Source organism: Scyliorhinus torazame, chromosome 18 (assembly GCF_047496885.1).
Source record: "Scyliorhinus torazame isolate Kashiwa2021f chromosome 18, sScyTor2.1, whole genome shotgun sequence".
NCBI classification, from domain to species: Eukaryota; Metazoa; Chordata; class Chondrichthyes; order Carcharhiniformes; family Scyliorhinidae; genus Scyliorhinus; species Scyliorhinus torazame.
In genome coordinates, this window is record NC_092724.1 from 760,024 (window position 1) to 783,572 (window position 23,549).

Genomic DNA, 23,549 nt, shown 5'->3' on the forward strand with positions numbered 1-23,549 from the left:
GGAGCATGTTTTGTTCTCAATCCTTAATAATACAAGCGACCAGTGTGTCAATCTACACAATTTAACAATGTCAATAGCAAGCTTACCGTTGTGTTAAAGCTTCAGAGAACCAAAAGTTAATATTCAATTTTTGGCAGAGTGTAAATGCACTTCAAAAAAAGTCAATTAAGAAAAATAACTCCAAAGGCTGAGTGTTGGTACAGTGTACATTTGCAATTGCTACATTCGTTTGAAAAGATAATTTTTATTCTTACACTGTCAACAAATTAAATTCTATATTCAAAGTTAAATTAACTAGCATAGGATGGCAGAAGAAGTTGGATTTTTAAAAAAGTTTCAAACTGTATGACGACCAAAATAAAACTGGAAAAAAATACAGTGCATCATCCCAATGGAATCATCTGTGTAATGCTAAATATCTCCACAATAAATTTGTCAGTTACAGGCCAACCTTGGCTGGGACCTGACTATGTGGTTATATAACCAATGAAATGGCAACACTCTATTTTTCTCTTAACCATCTGTGCAGTTCTGGTGCTCACACTGAATCAGACTCCACCCGTGTGTGTACTGACTGGTTCTATAAAAGGTGCTGATGTTTGGTTTAATGTTTGGTTCTACAAGCTGTCAATCAGTGCACTAGATGCAGTGAACTTTGAAATCGGAACAGCTTCCCAATGGAACAGACTTGAAGAGCAAACACGGTGTGTGATTCAACCGCAGTATTGGGATTTTTATGATATGCCAGTACAGAAATATATTACACTCTGCTGAGACAATTCACCCTAAAATCTGATGCACAAATCGCCAATTTTTCTTACATTTGGGGAAGGGGAGTGTTAAAGTGGGGAAGTCTAAAGCAGATTCATTCACGCCCCAAACGAATGATACGAATGTGAAAGAAAAAGATCTGAAGGTAGAAAAAGGCTGATAAGAGTGAGACAGGTATTAAAAATCCTAGTTTACAGACAACTCTCTCATGCACCATCTTACCCATGTCTTGCAGCTGGTATAAAAGGGACAGGTATATTTTGAACATGCAGTTCACTGTGAAAGCATTTTTATTTGTTACTCTGAGTAAAACATCAAGTCAAAAATCAAAATGCACTAAATCCAGCATTTAAATTACATGGCTACCTCAAAGTAGCTTAATGCCTCCACTCCCGGAAATCTAGTGAGTGCCTTTCCTTCTCTAACATTTAGATTTTATTCACACCTATTACACGTCAGATAGAATCAAAACCAAGAGGACTCCCTCCATCTGCCCCCTCAGCAGAGGATCAGAACAGCACCCTATATTTTGCACCATCCAATATTACTGTTCTAGTCAGAAAATAACTAAACTGCCTTGTTGATGGGAATATTCACAATGTGCCCAGAAACTTACAATACCCACAAAGACATCTGCCTTCTTCATTCTATCACAGTCCTTACCCTCCATTTTATATTGGATGTCTCTGAGTTTAAAGTGTGTAAACTACATAACAGATGCACAGACCAGAGGCTTGTACAGTGCTTAAGTGAGGAATTTCCCCAAATTCTTAACAAGTATTTCTCCCCAGAAAGTGTCCACATATTTTACACCGAACATTTCCTAACATTGTCCAGTAATCCTAAATAATGAGATACTAAATAATGAGAATGCCAGGCCATACCTGGAACAGAAACCAAACTGACATTCCAGGCTCCAGTGAAGCTACCTTTCGAATATTCTAAATTTTGTTTCAGATCCCTGAACGTCACTGTCATTGGATTTTATTTAAAAATTAATTTCCTATACTCAGCTGTAACAAGAGGTACCAAACCGATTAAATCTTTGCCTTTTTTGGGAAGGACAACACATCCATAAATTATATTTATGCCCAACTTTCCCTTAATGTGAACAAGGGTTAAAGTTAAATCCTATGTGCAGTGATTGCATGTGTTAGACACCTTATAAACCAGCGGTTTAATTATTAAAGTTCAACACTAATCAATATTATTTTGAATGTGCAACGAGGGAAATGGAGGGTGGAAACTCCTTGAACTTTGATTCCTTAAAAAAAGTCACGCTCCGGAGATTGACTCCACTTTATTAAAAGCTGCAGTACACACATCAGTCAGACTTGTGTTTTCCTTTGTCTGCTCTGATTGTGTACATCATTGTTCAGTACACACAAGGACTGAGATGCACAGAAGCACTTAGCGACCCCCCCCCCCCCCCCAGTCTGATCCCCTCTGACAGATCTAGGTCACTGGGACGCTCTCGCAGTCTGGCAGCTGACCAACACACCGCCTGCACTGATGCCGAGCACACGCTGGAATAATCATTTTAAACAAACCCGTGCAAAAGTACACCATTGCGAAATGTGCGCAAAGTGCACAGAGATCAGAGCGACCGACAGCGTCGGATTTGCACAGAAAAAAAGGGCTGCTCGGAACGAGCAGAGATCCAACCGGATCAGTAAATAGCAACCTTCTCGAAAGTTGTAACCCGCAGATTTTACATAAAATATTACACATTACACACCGTAAGCCAGTCCGTCCAAATCAGATCAAATCTGGAAATAAACACTGGACAAACTGGGCTGCAGAGTCCATATTAAATCAGCAACAATGTGGAGGATTGGACACAAACTCCAGCTGATCGCATTGAGCAGCCCAGTCAGTGAGAACATTTCACTGCTGATTGTCCAGAGGAGAAGCTTCAAACTCAGAGAAACAGAGTCGGCGCCAGGGGTTTACCAAGTTTCCACTTTGTGAACAGAAATGAAACAAACTCACAAACAAACAATGTGTTTTTTAAAGTTTCTGTTTGAAATGTCTCTCACCCCCCCCCCCCCATGTCAACCCCCATTCACCCTCACCACCCCCCCCCCATGTCAACCCCCGTTCACCCTCACCACGCCCCCCCCCCATGTCAACCCCCGTTCACCCTCACCACCCCCCCCCCCCCATGTCAACCCCCGTTCACCCTCACCACCCCCCCCCATGTCAACCCCCGTTCACCCTCACCGCCCCCCCCCCCATGTCAACCCCCGTTCACCCTCACCACCCCCCCCCATGTCAACCCCCGTTCACCCTCACCCCCCCCCCTCTCTCTCATTCCCCAGTCACCCCCCTCCCCGCGACACGAACCTCTCATTCTGGGGAGTTGGGGCCGGGTCTCCTGCAGGTTGAGCCGGGTCAGGGCTCCGAGTCTCTGAGGGTCCGGCTCTCTCTGTCTCCCTCTGTGTCTGTGCCTGTGTCCGGGGTGCTCAGGGTCCGGGTTCTCGGAGTGTCTGTGCTCAGCGATCTCTCTTTCTCTGTCACCTTCCCTCTCTCTCACTTTCTCTCCGGATCAGTCGGATTCTCTCCAAATTCTCGCCCCAATCACCAACTTTCCGCTGATTCGCCGCCGCCTCCGCTCAGATCCGCCCCTCCCCCGGCAGCCAACCACTCAGCAGCAGCACTCCCCTCAAACCCTCAACACTCCCCTCAAACCCTCAACACTCCCCTCAAACCCTCAACACTCCCCCTCAAACCCTCAACATTCCCCTCAAACCCTCAACACTCCCCTCAAACCCTCAACACTCCCCTCAACACTCCCCTCAAACCCTCAACACTCCCCTCAACACTCCCCTCAAACCCTCAACACTCCCCTCAACACTCCCCTCAAACCCTCAACACTCCCCTCAACACTCCCCTCAAACCCTCAACACTCCCCTCAAACCCTCAACACTCCCCCTCAAACCCTCAACACTCCCCTCAAACCCTCAACACTCCCCTCAACACTCCCCTCAAACCCTCAACACTCCCCTCAACACTCCCCTCAAACCCTCAACACTCCCCTCAACACTCCCCTCAAACCCTCAACACTCCCCTCAAACCCTCAACACTCCCCCTCAAACCCTCAACATTCCCCTCAAACCCTCAACACTCCCCTCAAACCCTCAACACTCCCCTCAACACTCCTCTCAAACCCTCAACACTCCCCTCAACACTCCCCTCAAACCCTCAACACTCCCCTCAACACTCCCCTCAAACCCTCAACACTCCCCTCAACACTCCCCTCAAACCCTCAACACTCCCCTCAAACCCTCAACACTCCCCCTCAAAACCTCAACATTCCCCTCAAACCCTCAACACTCCCCTCAAACCCTCAACACTCCCCCTCAAACCCTCAACACTCCCCTCAAACCCTCAATACTCCCCCTCAACACTCCCCCTCAAACCCTCAACACTCCCCTCAAACCCTCAACACTCCCCCTCAACACTCCCCCTCAAACCCTCAACACTCCCCTCAAACCCTCAATACTCCCCCTCAACACTCCCCCTCAAACCCTCAATACTCCCCCTCAACACTCCCCCTCAAACCCTCAACACTCCCCTCAAACCCTCAATACTCCCCCTCAACACTCCCCCTCAAACCCTCAACACTCCCCTCAAACCCTCAACACTCCCCCTCAAACCCTCAACACTTCCCTCAAACCCTCAACACTCCCCCTCAAACCCTCAATACTCCCCCTCAACACTCCCCCTCAAACCCTCAACACTCCCCTCAAACCCTCAACACTCCCCTCAAACCCTCAACACTCCCCCTCAAACCCTCAACACTCCCCCTCAACCCTCAATACTCCCCCTCAACACTCCCCTCAAACCCTCAACACTCCCCCTCAAACCCTCAACACTCCCCCTCAACCCTCAATACTCCCCCTCAACACTCCCCTCAACCCCCAATACTCCCCCTCAACCCTCAATACTCCCCCTCAACCCTCAATACTCCCCCTCAACACTCCCCTCAAACCCTCAACACTCCCCCTCAACCCTCAATACTCCCCCTCAACCCTCAATACCCCCCTCAACCCTCAATACTCCCCCTCAACACTCCCCTCAAACCCTCAACACTCCCCCTCAACCCTCAACACTCCCCCTCAACCCTCAACACTCACCCTCAAAACTCACCCTCAAATCCTCAACACTCCCCTCAACCCTCAACACTCACCCTCAACCCTCAACACTCACCCTCAACACTCCCCCTCAACCCTCAACACTCCCCCTCAAACCCTCAACACTCACCTCCAACACTCAACACTCCACCTCAAACCCGCAATACTCCCCCTCAAAACCTCAACACTCACCCTCAATACTCACCCTCAACACTCCCCTCAAATCCTCAACACTCCCCTCAAACCCTCAACACTCTCCCTCAAACCCTCAACACTCCCCTCAAAACCCTCAACACTCCCCTCAAACCCTCAACACTCACCCTCAACACTCCCCCTCAAACCCTCAACACTCCCCTCAAACCCTCAACACTCCCCCTCAACCCTCAACACTCCCCCTCAACCCTCAACACTCACCCTCAATACTCACCCTCAAACCCTCAACACTCCCCTTAACACTCACCCTCAACCCTCAACACTCACCCTCAACACTCACCCTCAACCCTCAACACTCCCCCTCAAACCCTCAACACTCACCCTCAACACTCAACACTCCCCCTCAAACCCGCAATAGTCCCCCTCAAACCCTCAACACTCACCCTCAACAATCAACACCCCCTCAAACCCGCAATAGTCCCCCTCAAACCCTCAACACTCCCCTCAAACCCTCAACACTCCCCTCAAACCCTCAACACTCCCCTCAAACCCTCAATACTCCCCCTCAACACTCCCCCTCAAACCCTCAATACTCCCCCTCAACACTCCCCCACAAACCCTCAACACTCCCCTCAAACCCTCAATACTCCCCCTCAACACTCCCCCTCAAACCCTCAACACTCCCCTCAAACCCTCAACACTCCCCCTCAAACCCTCAACACTCCCCTCAAACCCTCAACACTCCCCCTCAAACCCTCAATACTCCCCCTCAACACTCCCCCTCAAACCCTCAACACTCCCCTCAAACCCTCAACACTCCCCTCAAACCCTCAACACTCCCCCTCAAACCCTCAACACTCCCCCTCAACCCTCAATACTCCCCCTCAACACTCCCCTCAAACCCTCAACACTCCCCCTCAAACCCTCAACACTCCCCCTCAACCCTCAATACTCCCCCTCAACACTCCCCTCAACCCTCAATACTCCCCCTCAACCCTCAATACTCCCCCTCAACCCTCAATACTCCCCCTCAACACTCCCCTCAAACCCTCAACACTCCCCCTCAACCCTCAATACTCCCCCTCAACCCTCAATACCCCCCTCAACCCTCAATACTCCCCCTCAACACTCCCCTCAAACCCTCAACACTCCCCCTCAACCCTCAACACTCCCCCTCAACCCTCAACACTCACCCTCAATACTCACCCTCAAACCCTCAACACTCCCCTCAACCCTCAACACTCACCCTCAACCCTCAACACTCACCCTCAACACTCCCCCTCAACCCTCAACACTCCCCCTCAAACCCTCAACACTCACCTCCAACACTCAACACTCCCCCTCAAACCCGCAATACTCCCCCTCAAACCCTCAACACTCACCCTCAATACTCACCCTCAACACTCCCCTCAAATCCTCAACACTCCCCTCAAACCCTCAACACTCTCCCTCAAACCCTCAACACTCCCCTCAAACCCTCAACACTCCCCTCAAACCCTCAACACTCACCCTCAACACTCCCCCTCAAACCCTCAACACTCCCCTCAAACCCTCAACACTCCCCCTCAACCCTCAACACTCCCCCTCAACCCTCAACACTCACCCTCAATACTCACCCTCAAACCCTCAACACTCCCCTTAACACTCACCCTCAACACTCACCCTCAACACTCACCCTCAACCCTCAACACTCCCCCTCAAACCCTCAACACTCACCCTCAACACTCAACACTCCCCCTCAAACCCGCAATAGTCCCCCTCAAACCCTCAACACTCACCCTCAACACTCAACACTCCCCCTCAAACCCGCAATAGTCCCCCTCAAACCCTCAACACTCACCCTCAATACTCACCCTCAACACTCCCCTCAAACCCTCAACACTCCCCTCAAACCCTCAATACTCCCCCTCAAAACCTCAACACTCCCCTCAATACTCACCCTCAACACTCACCCTCAAACCCTCCATACTCACCCTCAAACCCTCAACACTCCCCTCAAACCCTCAACACTCCACCTCAAACCCGCAATACTCCCCCTCAAAACCTCAACACTCACCCTCAATACTCACCCTCAACACTCCCCTCAAATCCTCAACACTCCCCTCAAACCCACAACACTCTCCCTCAAACCCTCAACACTCCCCTCAAAACCCTCAACACTCCCCTCAAACCCTCAACACTCACCCTCAACACTCCCCCTCAAACCCTCAACACTCCCCTCAAACCCTCAACACTCCCCCTCAACCCTCAACACTCCCACTCAACCCTCAACACTCACCCTCAATACTCACCCTCAAACCCTCAACACTCCCCTTAACACTCACCCTCAACCCTCAACACTCACCCTCAACACTCACCCTCAACCCTCAACACTCCCCCTCAAACCCTCAACACTCACCCTCAACACTCAACACTCCTCCTCAAACCCGCAATAGTCCCCCTCAAACCCTCAACACTCACCCTCAACAATCAACACCCCCTCAAACCCGCAATAGTCCCCCTCAAACCCTCAACACTCCCCTCAAACCCTCAACACTCCCCTCAAACCCTCAACACTCCCCTCAAACCCTCAATACTCCCCCTCAACACTCCCCCTCAAACCCTCAATACTCCCCCTCAACACTCCCCCTCAAACCCTCAACACTCCCCTCAAACCCTCAATACTCCCCCTCAACACTCCCCCTCAAACCCTCAACACTCCCCTCAAACCCTCAACACTCCCCCTCAAACCCTCAACACTCCCCTCAAACCCTCAACACTCCCCCTCAAACCCTCAATACTCCCCCTCAACACTCCCCCTCAAACCCTCAACACTCCCCTCAAACCCTCAACACTCCCCTCAAACCCTCAACACTCCCCCTCAAACCCTCAACACTCCCCCTCAACCCTCAATACTCCCCCTCAACACTCCCCTCAAACCCTCAACACTCCCCCTCAAACCCTCAACACTCCCCCTCAACCCTCAATACTCCCCCTCAACACTCCCCTCAACCCTCAATACTCCCCCTCAACCCTCAATACTCCCCCTCAACCCTCAATACTCCCCCTCAACACTCCCCTCAAACCCTCAACACTCCCCCTCAACCCTCAATACTCCCCCTCAACCCTCAATACCCCCCTCAACCCTCAATACTCCCCCTCAACACTCCCCTCAAACCCTCAACACTCCCCCTCAACCCTCAACACTCCCCCTCAACCCTCAACACTCACCCTCAATACTCACCCTCAAACCCTCAACACTCCCCTCAACCCTCAACACTCACCCTCAACCCTCAACACTCACCCTCAACACTCCCCCTCAACCCTCAACACTCCCCCTCAAACCCTCAACACTCACCTCCAACACTCAACACTCCCCCTCAAACCCGCAATACTCCCCCTCAAACCCTCAACACTCACCCTCAATACTCACCCTCAACACTCCCCTCAAATCCTCAACACTCCCCTCAAACCCTCAACACTCTCCCTCAAACCCTCAACACTCCCCTCAAACCCTCAACACTCCCCTCAAACCCTCAACACTCACCCTCAACACTCCCCCTCAAACCCTCAACACTCCCCTCAAACCCTCAACACTCCCCCTCAACCCTCAACACTCCCCCTCAACCCTCAACACTCACCCTCAATACTCACCCTCAAACCCTCAACACTCCCCTTAACACTCACCCTCAACACTCACCCTCAACACTCACCCTCAACCCTCAACACTCCCCCTCAAACCCTCAACACTCACCCTCAACACTCAACACTCCCCCTCAAACCCGCAATAGTCCCCCTCAAACCCTCAACACTCACCCTCAACACTCAACACTCCCCCTCAAACCCGCAATAGTCCCCCTCAAACCCTCAACACTCACCCTCAATACTCACCCTCAACACTCCCCTCAAACCCTCAACACTCCCCTCAAACCCTCAATACTCCCCCTCAAAACCTCAACACTCCCCTCAATACTCACCCTCAACACTCACCCTCAAACCCTCCATACTCACCCTCAAACCCTCAACACTCCCCTCAAACCCTCAACACTCCCCCTCAAACCCTCAATGCTCCCCCTCAAACCCTCAATACTCCCCCTCAAACCCTCAATACTCCCGCTCAAACCCTCAACACTCCCCTCAAACCCTCAATACTCACCCTCAACCCTCAACACTCACCCTCAAACCCTCCATACTCACCCTCAAACCCTCAACACACCCCTCAAACCCTCAATACTCACCCTCAACCCTCAACACTAACCCTCAAACCCTCCATACTCACCCTCAAACCCTCAACACTCACCCTCAACACTCAACACTCACCCTCAAACCCTCAATACTCACCCTCAACCCTCAATACTCACCCTCAACACTCCCCCTCAAACCCTCAATACTCCCCCTCAAACCCTCAATACTCACCATCAACCCTCATTACTCACCCTCAACACTCCCCTCAAACCCTCAACACTCCCTCAAACCCTCAACACTCCCCCTCAAACCCTCAACACTCCCCCTCAACCCTCAATACTCCCCCTCAACACTCCCCTCAAACCCTCAACACTCCCCCTCAACCCTCAATACTCCCCCTCAACCCTCAATACTCCCCCTCAACCGTCAATACTCCCCCTCAACACTCCCCTCAAACCCTCAACACTCCCCCTCAACCCTCAACACTCCCCCTCAACCCTCAGCACTCACCCTCAATACTCACCCTCAAACCCTCAACACTCCCCTCAACCCTCAACACTCACCCTCAACCCTCAACACTCACCCTCAACACTCCCCCTCAACCCTCAACACTCCCCCTCAAACCCTCAACACTCACCCTCAACACTCAACACTCCCCCTCAAACCCGCAATACTCCCCCTCAAACCCTCAACACTCACCCTCAATACTCACCCTCAACACTCCCCTCAAACCCTCAACACACGCCTCAAATCCTCAACACTCCCCCTCAAACCCTCAACACTCCCCTCAAACCCTCAACACTCCCCGCAAACCCTCAACACTCACCCTCAACACTCCCCCTCAAACCCTCAACACTCCCCTCAAACCCTCAACACTCCCCCTCAACCCTCAACACTCCCCCTCAACCCTCAACACTCACCCTCAATACTCACCCTCAAACCCTCAACACTCCCCTCAACACTCACCCTCAACCCTCAACACTCACCCTCAAACCCTCAACACTCCCCTCAAACCCTCAACACTCCCCTCAACACTCCCCTCAAACCCTCAACATTCCCCTCAAACCCTCAACACTCCGCTCAAACCCTCAAAACTCCCCCTCAACACTCCCCCTCAAACCCTCAACACTCCCCTCAAACCCTCAACACTCCCCCTCAAACCCTCAACACTCCCCTCAAACCCTCAATACTCCCCCTCAACACTCCCCCTCAACCCTCAACACTCCCCCTCAACCCTCAACACTCACCCTCAATACTCACCCTCAAACCCTCAACACTCCCCTCAACCCTCAACACTCACCCTCAACCCTCAACACTCACCCTCAACACTCCCCCTCAACCCTCAACACTCCCCCTCAAACCCTCAACACTCACCTCCAACACTCAACACTCCCCCTCAAACCCGCAATACTCCCCCTCAAACCCTCAACACTCACCCTCAATACTCACCCTCAACACTCCCCTCAAATCCTCAACACTCCCCTCAAACCCTCAACACTCTCCCTCAAACCCTCAACACTCCCCTCAAACCCTCAACACTCCCCTCAAACCCTCAACACTCACCCTCAACACTCCCCCTCAAACCCTCAACACTCCCCTCAAACCCTCAACACTCCCCCTCAACCCTCAACACTCCCCCTCAACCCTCAACACTCACCCTCAATACTCACCCTCAAACCCTCAACACTCCCCTTAACACTCACCCTCAACACTCACCCTCAACACTCACCCTCAACCCTCAACACTCCCCCTCAAACCCTCAACACTCACCCTCAACACTCAACACTCCCCCTCAAACCCGCAATAGTCCCCCTCAAACCCTCAACACTCACCCTCAACACTCAACACTCCCCCTCAAACCCGCAATAGTCCCCCTCAAACCCTCAACACTCACCCTCAATACTCACCCTCAACACTCCCCTCAAACCCTCAACACTCCCCTCAAACCCTCAATACTCCCCCTCAAAACCTCAACACTCCCCTCAATACTCACCCTCAACACTCACCCTCAAACCCTCCATACTCACCCTCAAACCCTCAACACTCCCCTCAAACCCTCAACACTCCACCTCAAACCCGCAATACTCCCCCTCAAAACCTCAACACTCACCCTCAATACTCACCCTCAACACTCCCCTCAAATCCTCAACACTCCCCTCAAACCCACAACACTCTCCCTCAAACCCTCAACACTCCCCTCAAAACCCTCAACACTCCCCTCAAACCCTCAACACTCACCCTCAACACTCCCCCTCAAACCCTCAACACTCCCCTCAAACCCTCAACACTCCCCCTCAACCCTCAACACTCCCACTCAACCCTCAACACTCACCCTCAATACTCACCCTCAAACCCTCAACACTCCCCTTAACACTCACCCTCAACCCTCAACACTCACCCTCAACACTCACCCTCAACCCTCAACACTCCCCCTCAAACCCTCAACACTCACCCTCAACACTCAACACTCCTCCTCAAACCCGCAATAGTCCCCCTCAAACCCTCAACACTCACCCTCAACAATCAACACCCCCTCAAACCCGCAATAGTCCCCCTCAAACCCTCAACACTCCCCTCAAACCCTCAACACTCCCCTCAAACCCTCAACACTCCCCTCAAACCCTCAATACTCCCCCTCAACACTCCCCCTCAAACCCTCAATACTCCCCCTCAACACTCCCCCTCAAACCCTCAACACTCCCCTCAAACCCTCAATACTCCCCCTCAACACTCCCCCTCAAACCCTCAACACTCCCCTCAAACCCTCAACACTCCCCCTCAAACCCTCAACACTCCCCTCAAACCCTCAACACTCCCCTCAAACCCTCAATACTCCCCCTCAACACTCCCCCTCAAACCCTCAACACTCCCCTCAAACCCTCAACACTCCCCTCAAACCCTCAACACTCCCCCTCAAACCCTCAACACTCCCCCTCAACCCTCAATACTCCCCCTCAACACTCCCCTCAAACCCTCAACACTCCCCCTCAAACCCTCAACACTCCCCCTCAACCCTCAATACTCCCCCTCAACACTCCCCTCAACCCTCAATACTCCCCCTCAACCCTCAATACTCCCCCTCAACCCTCAATACTCCCCCTCAACACTCCCCTCAAACCCTCAACACTCCCCCTCAACCCTCAATACTCCCCCTCAACCCTCAATACCCCCCTCAACCCTCAATACTCCCCCTCAACACTCCCCTCAAACCCTCAACACTCCCCCTCAACCCTCAACACTCCCCCTCAACCCTCAACACTCACCCTCAATACTCACCCTCAAACCCTCAACACTCCCCTCAACCCTCAACACTCACCCTCAACCCTCAACACTCACCCTCAACACTCCCCCTCAACCCTCAACACTCCCCCTCAAACCCTCAACACTCACCTCCAACACTCAACACTCCCCCTCAAACCCGCAATACTCCCCCTCAAACCCTCAACACTCACCCTCAATACTCACCCTCAACACTCCCCTCAAATCCTCAACACTCCCCTCAAACCCTCAACACTCTCCCTCAAACCCTCAACACTCCCCTCAAACCCTCAACACTCCCCTCAAACCCTCAACACTCACCCTCAACACTCCCCCTCAAACCCTCAACACTCCCCTCAAACCCTCAACACTCCCCCTCAACCCTCAACACTCCCCCTCAACCCTCAACACTCACCCTCAATACTCACCCTCAAACCCTCAACACTCCCCTTAACACTCACCCTCAACACTCACCCTCAACACTCACCCTCAACCCTCAACACTCCCCCTCAAACCCTCAACACTCACCCTCAACACTCAACACTCCCCCTCAAACCCGCAATAGTCCCCCTCAAACCCTCAACACTCACCCTCAACACTCAACACTCCCCCTCAAACCCGCAATAGTCCCCCTCAAACCCTCAACACTCACCCTCAATACTCACCCTCAACACTCCCCTCAAACCCTCAACACTCCCCTCAAACCCTCAATACTCCCCCTCAAAACCTCAACACTCCCCTCAATACTCACCCTCAACACTCACCCTCAAACCCTCCATACTCACCCTCAAACCCTCAACACTCCCCTCAAACCCTCAACACTCCCCCTCAAACCCTCAATGCTCCCCCTCAAACCCTCAATACTCCCCCTCAAACCCTCAATACTCCCGCTCAAACCCTCAACACTCCCCTCAAACCCTCAATACTCACCCTCAACCCTCAACACTCACCCTCAAACCCTCCATACTCACCCTCAAACCCTCAACACACCCCTCAAACCCTCAATACTCACCCTCAACCCTCAACACTAACCCTCAAACCCTCCATACTCACCCTCAAACCCTCAACACTCACCCTCAACACTCAACACTCACCCTCAAACCCTCAATACTCACCCTCAACCCTCAATACTCACCCTCAACACTCCCCCTCAAACCCTCAATACTCCCCCTCAAACCCTCAATACTCACCATCAACCCTCATTACTCACCCTCAACACTCCCCTCAAACCCTCAACACTCCCTCAAACCCTCAACACTCCCCCTCAAACCCTCAACACTCCCCCTCAACCCTCAATACTCCCCCTCAACACTCCCCTCAAACCCTCAACACTCCCCCTCAACCCTCAATACTCCCCCTCAACCCTCAATACTCCCCCTCAACCGTCAATACTCCCCCTCAACACTCCCCTCAAACCCTCAACACTCCCCCTCAACCCTCAACACTCCCCCTCAACCCTCAGCACTCACCCTCAATACTCACCCTCAAACCCTCAACACTCCCCTCAACCCTCAACACTCACCCTCAACCCTCAACACTCACCCTCAACACTCCCCCTCAACCCTCAACACTCCCCCTCAAACCCTCAACACTCACCCTCAACACTCAACACTCCCCCTCAAACCCGCAATACTCCCCCTCAAACCCTCAACACTCACCCTCAATACTCACCCTCAACACTCCCCTCAAACCCTCAACACACGCCTCAAATCCTCAACACTCCCCCTCAAACCCTCAACACTCCCCTCAAACCCTCAACACTCCCCGCAAACCCTCAACACTCACCCTCAACACTCCCCCTCAAACCCTCAACACTCCCCTCAAACCCTCAACACTCCCCCTCAACCCTCAACACTCCCCCTCAACCCTCAACACTCACCCTCAATACTCACCCTCAAACCCTCAACACTCCCCTCAACACTCACCCTCAACCCTCAACACTCCCCCTCAAACCCTCAACACTCCCCTCAAACCCTCAACACTCCCCCTCAAACCCTCAACACTCCCCTCAAACCCTCAATACTCCCCCTCAACACTCCCCCTCAAACCCTCAACACTCCCCTCAAACCCTCAACACTCCCCCTCAACACTCCCCCTCAAACCCTCAACACTCCCCTCAAACCCTCAATACTCCCCCTCAACACTCCCCCTCAAACCCTCAATACTCCCCCTAAACACTCCCCCTCAAACCCTCAACACTCCCCTCAAACCCTCAATACTCCCCCTCAACACTCCCCCCAAACCCTCAACACTCCCCTCAAACCCTCAACACTCCCCCTCAAACCCTCAACACTCCCCTCAAACCCTCAACACTCCCCCTCAAACCCTCAATACTCCCCCTCAACACTCCCCCTCAAACCCTCAACACTCCCCTCAAACCCTCAACACTCCCCTCAAACCCTCAACACTCCCCCTCAAACCCTCAACACTCCCCCTCAACCCTCAATACTCCCCCTCAACACTCCCCTCAAACCCTCAACACTCCCCCTCAAACCCTCAATACTCCCCCTCAACCCTCAATACTCCCCCTCAACACTCCCCTCAACCCTCAATACTCCCCCTCAACCCTCAATACTCCCCCTCAACCCTCAATACTCCCCCTCAACACTCCCCTCAAACCCTCAACACTCCCCCTCAACCCTCAATACTCCCCCTCAACCCTCAATACCCCCCTCAACCCTCAATACTCCCCCTCAACACTCCCCTCAAACCCTCAACACTCCCCCTCAACCCTCAACACTCCCCCTCAACCCTCAACACTCACCCTCAATACTCACCCTCAAACCCTCAACACTCCCCTCAACCCTCAACACTCACCCTCAACCCTCAACACTCACCCTCAACACTCCCCCTCAACCCTCAACACTCCCCCTCAAACCCTCAACACTCACCTCCAACACTCAACACTCCCCCTCAAACCCGCAATACCCCCCCCAAACCCTCAACACTCACCCTCAATACTCACCCTCAACACTCCCCTCAAATCCTCAACACTCCCCTCAAACCCTCAACACTCTCCCTCAAACCCTCAACACTCCCCTCAAAACCCTCAACACTCCCCTCAAACCCTCAACACTCACCCTCAACACTCCCCCTCAAACCCTCAACACTCCCCTCAAACCCTCAACACTCCCCCTCAACCCTCAACACTCCCCCTCAACCCTCAACACTCACCCTCAATACTCACCCTCAAACCCTCAACACTCCCCTTAACACTCACCCTCAACCCTCAACACTCACCCTCAACACTCACCCTCAACCCTCAACACTCCCCCTCAAACCCTCAACACTCACCCTCAACACTCAACACTCCCCCTCAAACCCGCAATAGTCCCCCTCAAACCCTCAACACTCACCCTCAACAATCAACACTCCCCCTCAAACCCGCAATAGCCCCCCTCAAACCCTCAACACTCCCCTCAAACCCTCAACACTCCCCTCAAACCCTCAAAACTCCCCTCAAACCCTCAATACTCCCCCTCAACACTCCCCCTCAAACCCTCAATACTCCCCCACAACACTCCCCCTCAAACCCTCAACACTCCCCTCAAACCCTCAATACTCCCCCTCAACACTCCCCCTCAAACCCTCAACACTCCCCTCAAACCCTCAACACTCCCCCTCAAACCCTCAACACTCCCCTCAAACCCTCAACACTCCCCCTCAAACCCTCAATACTCCCCCTCAACACTCATCCCTCAAACCCTCAACACTCCCCTCAAACCCTCAACACTCCCCTCAAACCCTCAACACTCCCCCTCAAACCCTCAACACTCCCCCTCAACCCTCAATACTCCCCCTCAACACTCCCCTCAAACCCTCAACACTCCCCCTCAAACCCTCAACACTCCCCCTCAACCCTCAATACTCCCCCTCAACACTCCCCTCAACCCTCAATACTCCCCCTCAACCCTCAATACTCCCCCTCAACCCTCAATACTCCCCCTCAACACTCCCCTCAAACCCTCAACACTCCCCCTCAACCCTCAATACTCCCCCTCAACCCTCAATACCCCCCTCAACCCTCAATACTCCCCCTCAACACTCCCCTCAAACCCTCAACACTCCCCCTCAACCCTCAACACTCCCCCTCAACCCTCAACACTCACCCTCAATACTCACCCTCAAACCCTCAACACTCCCCTCAACCCTCAACACTCACCCTCAACCCTCAACACTCACCCTCAACACTCACCCTCAACACTCCCCCTCAACCCTCAACACTCCCCCTCAAACCCTCAACACTCACCTCCAACACTCAACACTCCCCCTCAAACCCGCAATACTCCCCCTCAAACCCTCAACACTCACCCTCAATACTCACCCTCAACACTCCCCTCAAATCCTCAACACTCCCCTCAAACCCTCAACACTCTCCCTCAAACCCTCAACACTCCCCTCAAGCCCTCAACACTCCCCTCAAACCCTCAACACTCACCCTCAACACTCCCCCTCAAACCCTCAACACTCCCCTCAAACCCTCAACACTCCCCCTCAACCCTCAACACTCCCCCTCAACCCTCAACACTCACCCTCAATACTCACCCTCAAACCCTCAACACTCCCCTTAACACTCACCCTCAACCCTCAACACTCACCCTCAACACTCACCCTCAACCCTCAACACTCCCCCTCAAACCCTCAACACTCACCCTCAACACTCAACACTCCCCCTCAAACCCGCAATAGTCCACCTCAAACCCTCAACACTCACCCTCAACACTCAACACTCCCCCTCAAACCCGCAATAGTCCCCCTCAAACCCTCAACACTCACCCTCAAACCCTCCATACTCACCCTCAAACCCTCAACACACCCCTCAAACCCTCAATACTCACCCTCAACCCTCAACACTAACCCTCAAACCCTCCATACTCACCCTCAAACCCTCAACACTCAGCCTCAACACTCAACACTCACCCTCAAACCCTCAATACTCACCCTCAACACTCAACACTCACCCTCAACACTCCCCCTCAAACCCTCAATACTCCCCCTCAAACCCTCAATACTCACCATCAACCCTCATTACTCACCCTCAACACTCCCCTCAAACCCTCAACACTCCCTCAAACCCTCAACACTCCCCCTCAAACCCTCAACACTCCCCCTCAACCCTCAATACTCCCCCTCAACACTCCCCTCAAACCCTCAACACTCCCCCTCAACCCTCAATACTCCCCCTCAACCCTCAATACTCCCCCTCAACCGTCAATACTCCCCCTCAACACTCCCCTCAAACCCTCAACACTCCCCCTCAACCCTCAACACTCCCCCTCAACCCTCAGCACTCACCCTCAATACTCACCCTCAAACCCTCAACACTCCCCTCAACCCTCAACACTCACCCTCAACCCTCAACACTCACCCTCAACACTCCCCCTCAACCCTCAACACTCCCCCTCAAACCCTCAACACTCACCCTCAACACTCAACACTCCCCCTCAAACCCGCAATACTCCCCCTCAAACCCTCAACACTCACCCTCAATACTCACCCTCAACACTCCCCCTCAAACCCTCAACACACGCCTCAAATCCTCAACACTCCCCCTCAAACCCTCAACACTCCCCTCAAACCCTCAACACTCCCCGCAAACCCTCAACACTCACCCTCAACACTCCCCCTCAAACCCTCAACACTCCCCTCAAACCCTCAACACTCCCCCTCAACCCTCAACACTCCCCCTCAACCCTCAACACTCACCCTCAATACTCACCCTCAAACCCTCAACACTCCCCTCAACACTCACCCTCAACCCTCAACACTCACCCTCAAACCCTCAACACTCCCCTCAAACCCTCAACACTCCCCTCAACACTCCCCTCAAACCCTCAACATTCCCCTCAAACCCTCAACACTCCGCTCAAACCCTCAAAACTCCCCCTCAACACTCCCCCTCAAACCCTCAACACTCCCCTCAAACCCTCAACACTCCCCCTCAAACCCTCAACACTCCCCTCAAACCCTCAATACTCCCCCTCAACACTCCCCCTCAAACCCTCAACACTCCCCTCAAACCCTCAACACTCCCCCTCAACACTCCCCCTCAAACCCTCAACACTCCCCTCAAACCCTCAACACTCCCCCTCAAACCCTCAATGCTCCCCTCAAACCCTCAATACTCCCCCTCAAACCCTCAATACTCCCGCTCAAACCCTCAACACTCCCCTCAAACCCTCAATACTCACCCTCAACCCTCAACACTCACCCTCAAACCCTCCATACTCACCCTCAAACCCTCAACACACCCCTCAAACCCTCAATACTCACCCTCAACCCTCAACACTAACCCTCAAACCCTCCATACTCACCCTCAAACCCTCAACACTCACCCTCAACACTCAACACTCACCCTCAAACCCTCAATACTCACCCTCAACCCTCAATACTCACCCTCAACACTCCCCCTCAAACCCTCAATACTCCCGCTCAAACCCTCAATACTCACCATCAACCCTCATTACTCACCCTCAACACTCCCCTCAAACCCTCAACACTCCCTCAAACCCTCAACACTCCCCCTCAAACCCTCAACACTCCCCCTCAACCCTCAATACTCCCCCTCAACACTCCCCTCAAACCCTCAACACTCCCCCTCAACCCTCAATACTCCCCCTCAACCCTCAATACTCCCCCTCAACCGTCAATACTCCCCCTCAACACTCCCCTCAAACCCTCAACACTCCCCCTCAACCCTCAACACTCCCCCTTAACCCTCAGCACTCACCCTCAATACTCACCCTCAAACCCTCAACACTCCCCTCAACCCTCAACACTCACCCTCAACCCTCAACACTCACCCTCAACACTCCCCCTCAACCCTCAACACTCCCCCTCAAACCCTCAACACTCACCCTCAACACTCAACACTCCCCCTCAAACCCGCAATACTCCCCCTCAAACCCTCAACACTCACCCTCAATACTCACCCTCAACACTCCCCTCAAACCCTCAACACACGCCTCAAATCCTCAACACTCCCCCTCAAACCCTCAACACTCCCCTCAAACCCTCAACACTCCCCGCAAACCCTCAACACTCACCCTCAACACTCCCCCTCAAACCCTCAACACTCCCCTCAAACCCTCAACACTCCCCCTCAACCCTCAACACTCCCCCTCAACCCTCAACACTCACCCTCAATACTCACCCTCAAACCCTCAACACTCCCCTCAACACTCACCCTCAACCCTCAACACTCACCCTCAAACCCTCAACACTCCCCTCAAACCCTCAACACTCCCCTCAACACTCCCCTCAAACCCTCAACATTCCCCTCAAACCCTCAACACTCCGCTCAAACCCTCAAAACTCCCCCTCAACACTCCCCCTCAAACCCTCAACACTCCCCTCAAACCCTCAACACTCCCCCTCAAACCCTCAACACTCCCCTCAAACCCTCAATACTCCCCCTCAACACTCCCCCTCAAACCCTCAACACTCCCCTCAAACCCTCAACACTCCCCCTCAACACTCCCCCTCAAACCCTCAACACTCCCCTCAAACCCTCAATACTCCCCCTCAACACTCCCCCTCAAACCCTCAATACTCCCCCTAAACACTCCCCCTCAAACCCTCAACACTCCCCTCAAACCCTCAATACTCCCCCTCAACACTCCCCCTCAAACCCTCAACACTCCCCTCAAACCCTCAACACTCCCCCTCAAACCCTCAACACTCCCCTCAAACCCTCAACACTCCCCCTCAAACCCTCAATACTCCCCCTCAACACTCCCCCTCAAACCCTCAACACTCCCCTCAAACCCTCAACACTCCCCTCAAACCCTCAACACTCCCCCTCAAACCCTCAACACTCCCCCTCAACCCTCAATACTCCCCCTCAACACTCCCCTCAAACCCTCAACACTCCCCCTCAAACCCTCAATACTCCCCCTCAACCCTCAATACTCCCCCTCAACACTCCCCTCAACCCTCAATACTCCCCCTCAACCCTCAATACTCCCCCTCAACCCTCAATACTCCCCCTCAACACTCCCCTCAAACCCTCAACACTCCCCCTCAACCCTCAATACTCCCCCTCAACCCTCAATACCCCCCCTCAACCCTCAATACTCCCCCTCAACACTCCCCTCAAACCCTCAACACTCCCCCTCAACCCTCAACACTCCCCCTCAACCCTCAACACTCACCCTCAATACTCACCCTCAAACCCTCAACACTCCCCTCAACCCTCAACACTCACCCTCAACCCTCAACACTCACCCTCAACACTCCCCCTCAACCCTCAACACTCCCCCTCAAACCCTCAACCCTCACCTCCAACACTCAACACTCCCCCTCAAACCCGCAATACCCCCCCAAACCCTCAACACTCACCCTCAATACTCACCCTCAACACTCCCCTCAAATCCTCAACACTCCCCTCAAACCCTCAACACTCTCCCTCAAACCCTCAACACTCCCCTCAAAACCCTCAACACTCCCCTCAAACCCTCAACACTCACCCTCAACACTCCCCCTCAAACCCTCAACACTCCCCTCAAACCCTCAACACTCCCCCTCAACCCTCAACACTCCCCCTCAACCCTCAACACTCACCCTCAATACTCACCCTCAAACCCTCAACACTCCCCTTAACACTCACCCTCAACCCTCAACACTCACCCTCAACACTCACCCTCAACCCTCAACACTCCCCCTCAAACCCTCAACACTCACCCTCAACACTCAACACTCCCCCTCAAACCGGCAATAGTCCCCCTCAAACCCTCAACACTCACCCTCAACAATCAACACTCCCCCTCAAACCCGCAATAGCCCCCCTCAAACCCTCAACACACCCCTCAAACCCTCAACACTCCCCTCAAACCCTCAAAACTCCCCTCAAACCCTCAATACTCCCCCTCAACACTCCCCCTCAAACCCTCAATACTCCCCCACAACACTCCCCCTCAAACCCTCAACACTCCCCTCAAACCCTCAATACTCCCCCTCAACACTCCCCCTCAAACCCTCAACACTCCTCTCAAACCCTCAACACTCCCCCTCAAACCCTCAACACTCCCCTCAAACCCTCAACACTCCCCCCTCAAACCCACAATACTCCCCCTCAACACTCATCCCTCAAACCCTCAACACTCCCCTCAAACCCTCAACACTCCCCTCAAACCCTCAACACTCCCCCTCAAACCCTCAACACTCCCCCTCAACCCTCAATACTCCCCCTCACACTCCCTCAAACCCTCAACACTCCCCCTCAAACCCTCAACACTCCCCCTCAACCCTCAATACTCCCCCTCAACACTCCCCTCAACCCTCAATACTCCCCCTCAACCCTCAATACTCCCCCCTCAACCCTCAATACTCCCCCTCAACACTCCCCTCAAACCCTCAACACTCCCCCTCAACCCTCAATACTCCCCCTCAACCCTCAATACCCCCCTCAACCCTCAATACTCCCCCTCAACACTCCCCTCAAACCCTCAACACTCCCCCTCAACCCTCAACACTCCCCCTCAACCTCAACACTCACCCTCAATACTCACCCTCAAACCCTCAACACTCCCCTCAACCCTCAACACTCACCCTCAACCCTCAACACTCACCCTCAAACCCTCAACACTCACCTCCAACACTCAACACTCCCCCTCAAACCCGCAATACTCCCCCTCAAACCCTCAACACTCACCCTCAATACTCACCCTCAACACTCCCCTCAAATCCTCAACACTCCCCTCAAACCCTCAACACTCTCCCTCAAACCCTCAACACTCCCCTCAAGCCCTCAACACTCCCCTCAAACCCTCAACACTCACCCTCAACACTCCCCCTCAAACCCTCAACACTCCCCTCAAACCCTCAACACTCCCCCTCAACCCTCAACACTCCCCCTCAACCCTCAACACTCACCCTCAATACTCACCCTCAAACCCTCAACACTCCCCTTAACACTCACCCTCAACCTCAACACTCACCCTCAACACTCACCCTCAACCCTCAACACTCCCCCTCAAACCCTCAACACTCACCCTCAACACTCAACACTCCCCCTCAAACCCGCAATAGTCCACCTCAAACCCTCAACACTCACCCTCAACACTCAACACTCCCCCTCAAACCCGCAATAGTCCCCCTCAAACCCTCAACACTCACCCTCAAACCCTCCATACTCACCCTCAAACCCTCACACACCCCTCAAACCCTCAATACTCACCCTCAACCCTCAACACTAACCCTCAAACCCTCCATACTCACCCTCAAACCCTCAGCACTCAGCCTCAACACTCAACACTCACCCTCAAACCCTCAATACTCACCCTCAACCCTCAACACTCACCCTCAACACTCCCCCTCAAACCCTCAATACTCCCCCTCAAACCCTCAATACTCACCATCAACCCTCATTACTCACCCTCAACACTCCCTCAAACCCTCAACACTCCCTCAAACCCTCAACACTCCCCCTCAAACCCTCAACACTCCCCCTCAACCCTCAATACTCCCCCTCAACACTCCCCTCAAACCCTCAACACTCCCCCTCAACCCTCAATACTCCCCCTCAACCCTCAATACTCCCCCTCAACCATCAATACTCCCCCTCAACACTCCCCTCAAACCCTCAACACTCCCCCTCAACCCTCAACACTCCCCCTCAACCCTCAGCACTCACCCTCAATACTCACCCTCAAACCCTCAACACTCCCCTCAACCCTCAACACTCACCCTCAACCCTCAACACTCACCCTCAACACTCCCCCTCAACCCTCAACACTCCCCCTCAAACCCTCAACACTCACCCTCAACACTCAACACTCCCCCCTCAAACCCGCAATACTCCCCCTCAAACCCTCAACACTCACCCTCAATACTCACCCTCAACACTCCCCTCAAACCCTCAACACACGCCTCAAATCCTCAACACTCCCCCTCAAACCCTCAACACTCCCCTCAAACCCTCAACACTCCCCGCAAACCCTCAACACTCACCCTCAACACTCCCCCTCAAACCCTCAACACTCCCCTCAAACCCTCAACACTCCCCCTCAACCCTCAACACTCCCCCTCAACCCTCAACACTCACCCTCAATACTCACCCTCAAACCC

At 53.3% G+C, this 23,549-nt stretch overlaps 1 protein-coding gene across 2 annotated transcripts in view; it reads right to left on the minus strand.

The window, feature by feature from the left end:
* The window catches only part of LOC140394884 (nuclear receptor ROR-beta-like), a 179,123-nt gene extending 175,813 nt beyond the window's left edge, over nucleotides 1-3,310 (minus strand). For both annotated transcript variants that reach the window (XM_072482040.1, XM_072482042.1), the window contains exon 1: nucleotides 3,118-3,310. In XM_072482040.1, coding sequence (XP_072338141.1) covers nucleotides 3,118-3,124 — 7 coding nt within the window. In that variant the 5' untranslated portion in view covers nucleotides 3,125-3,310. The remainder of the gene's footprint in view (nucleotides 1-3,117) is intronic.
* Nucleotides 3,311-23,549: the final 20,239 nt, after the last annotated feature.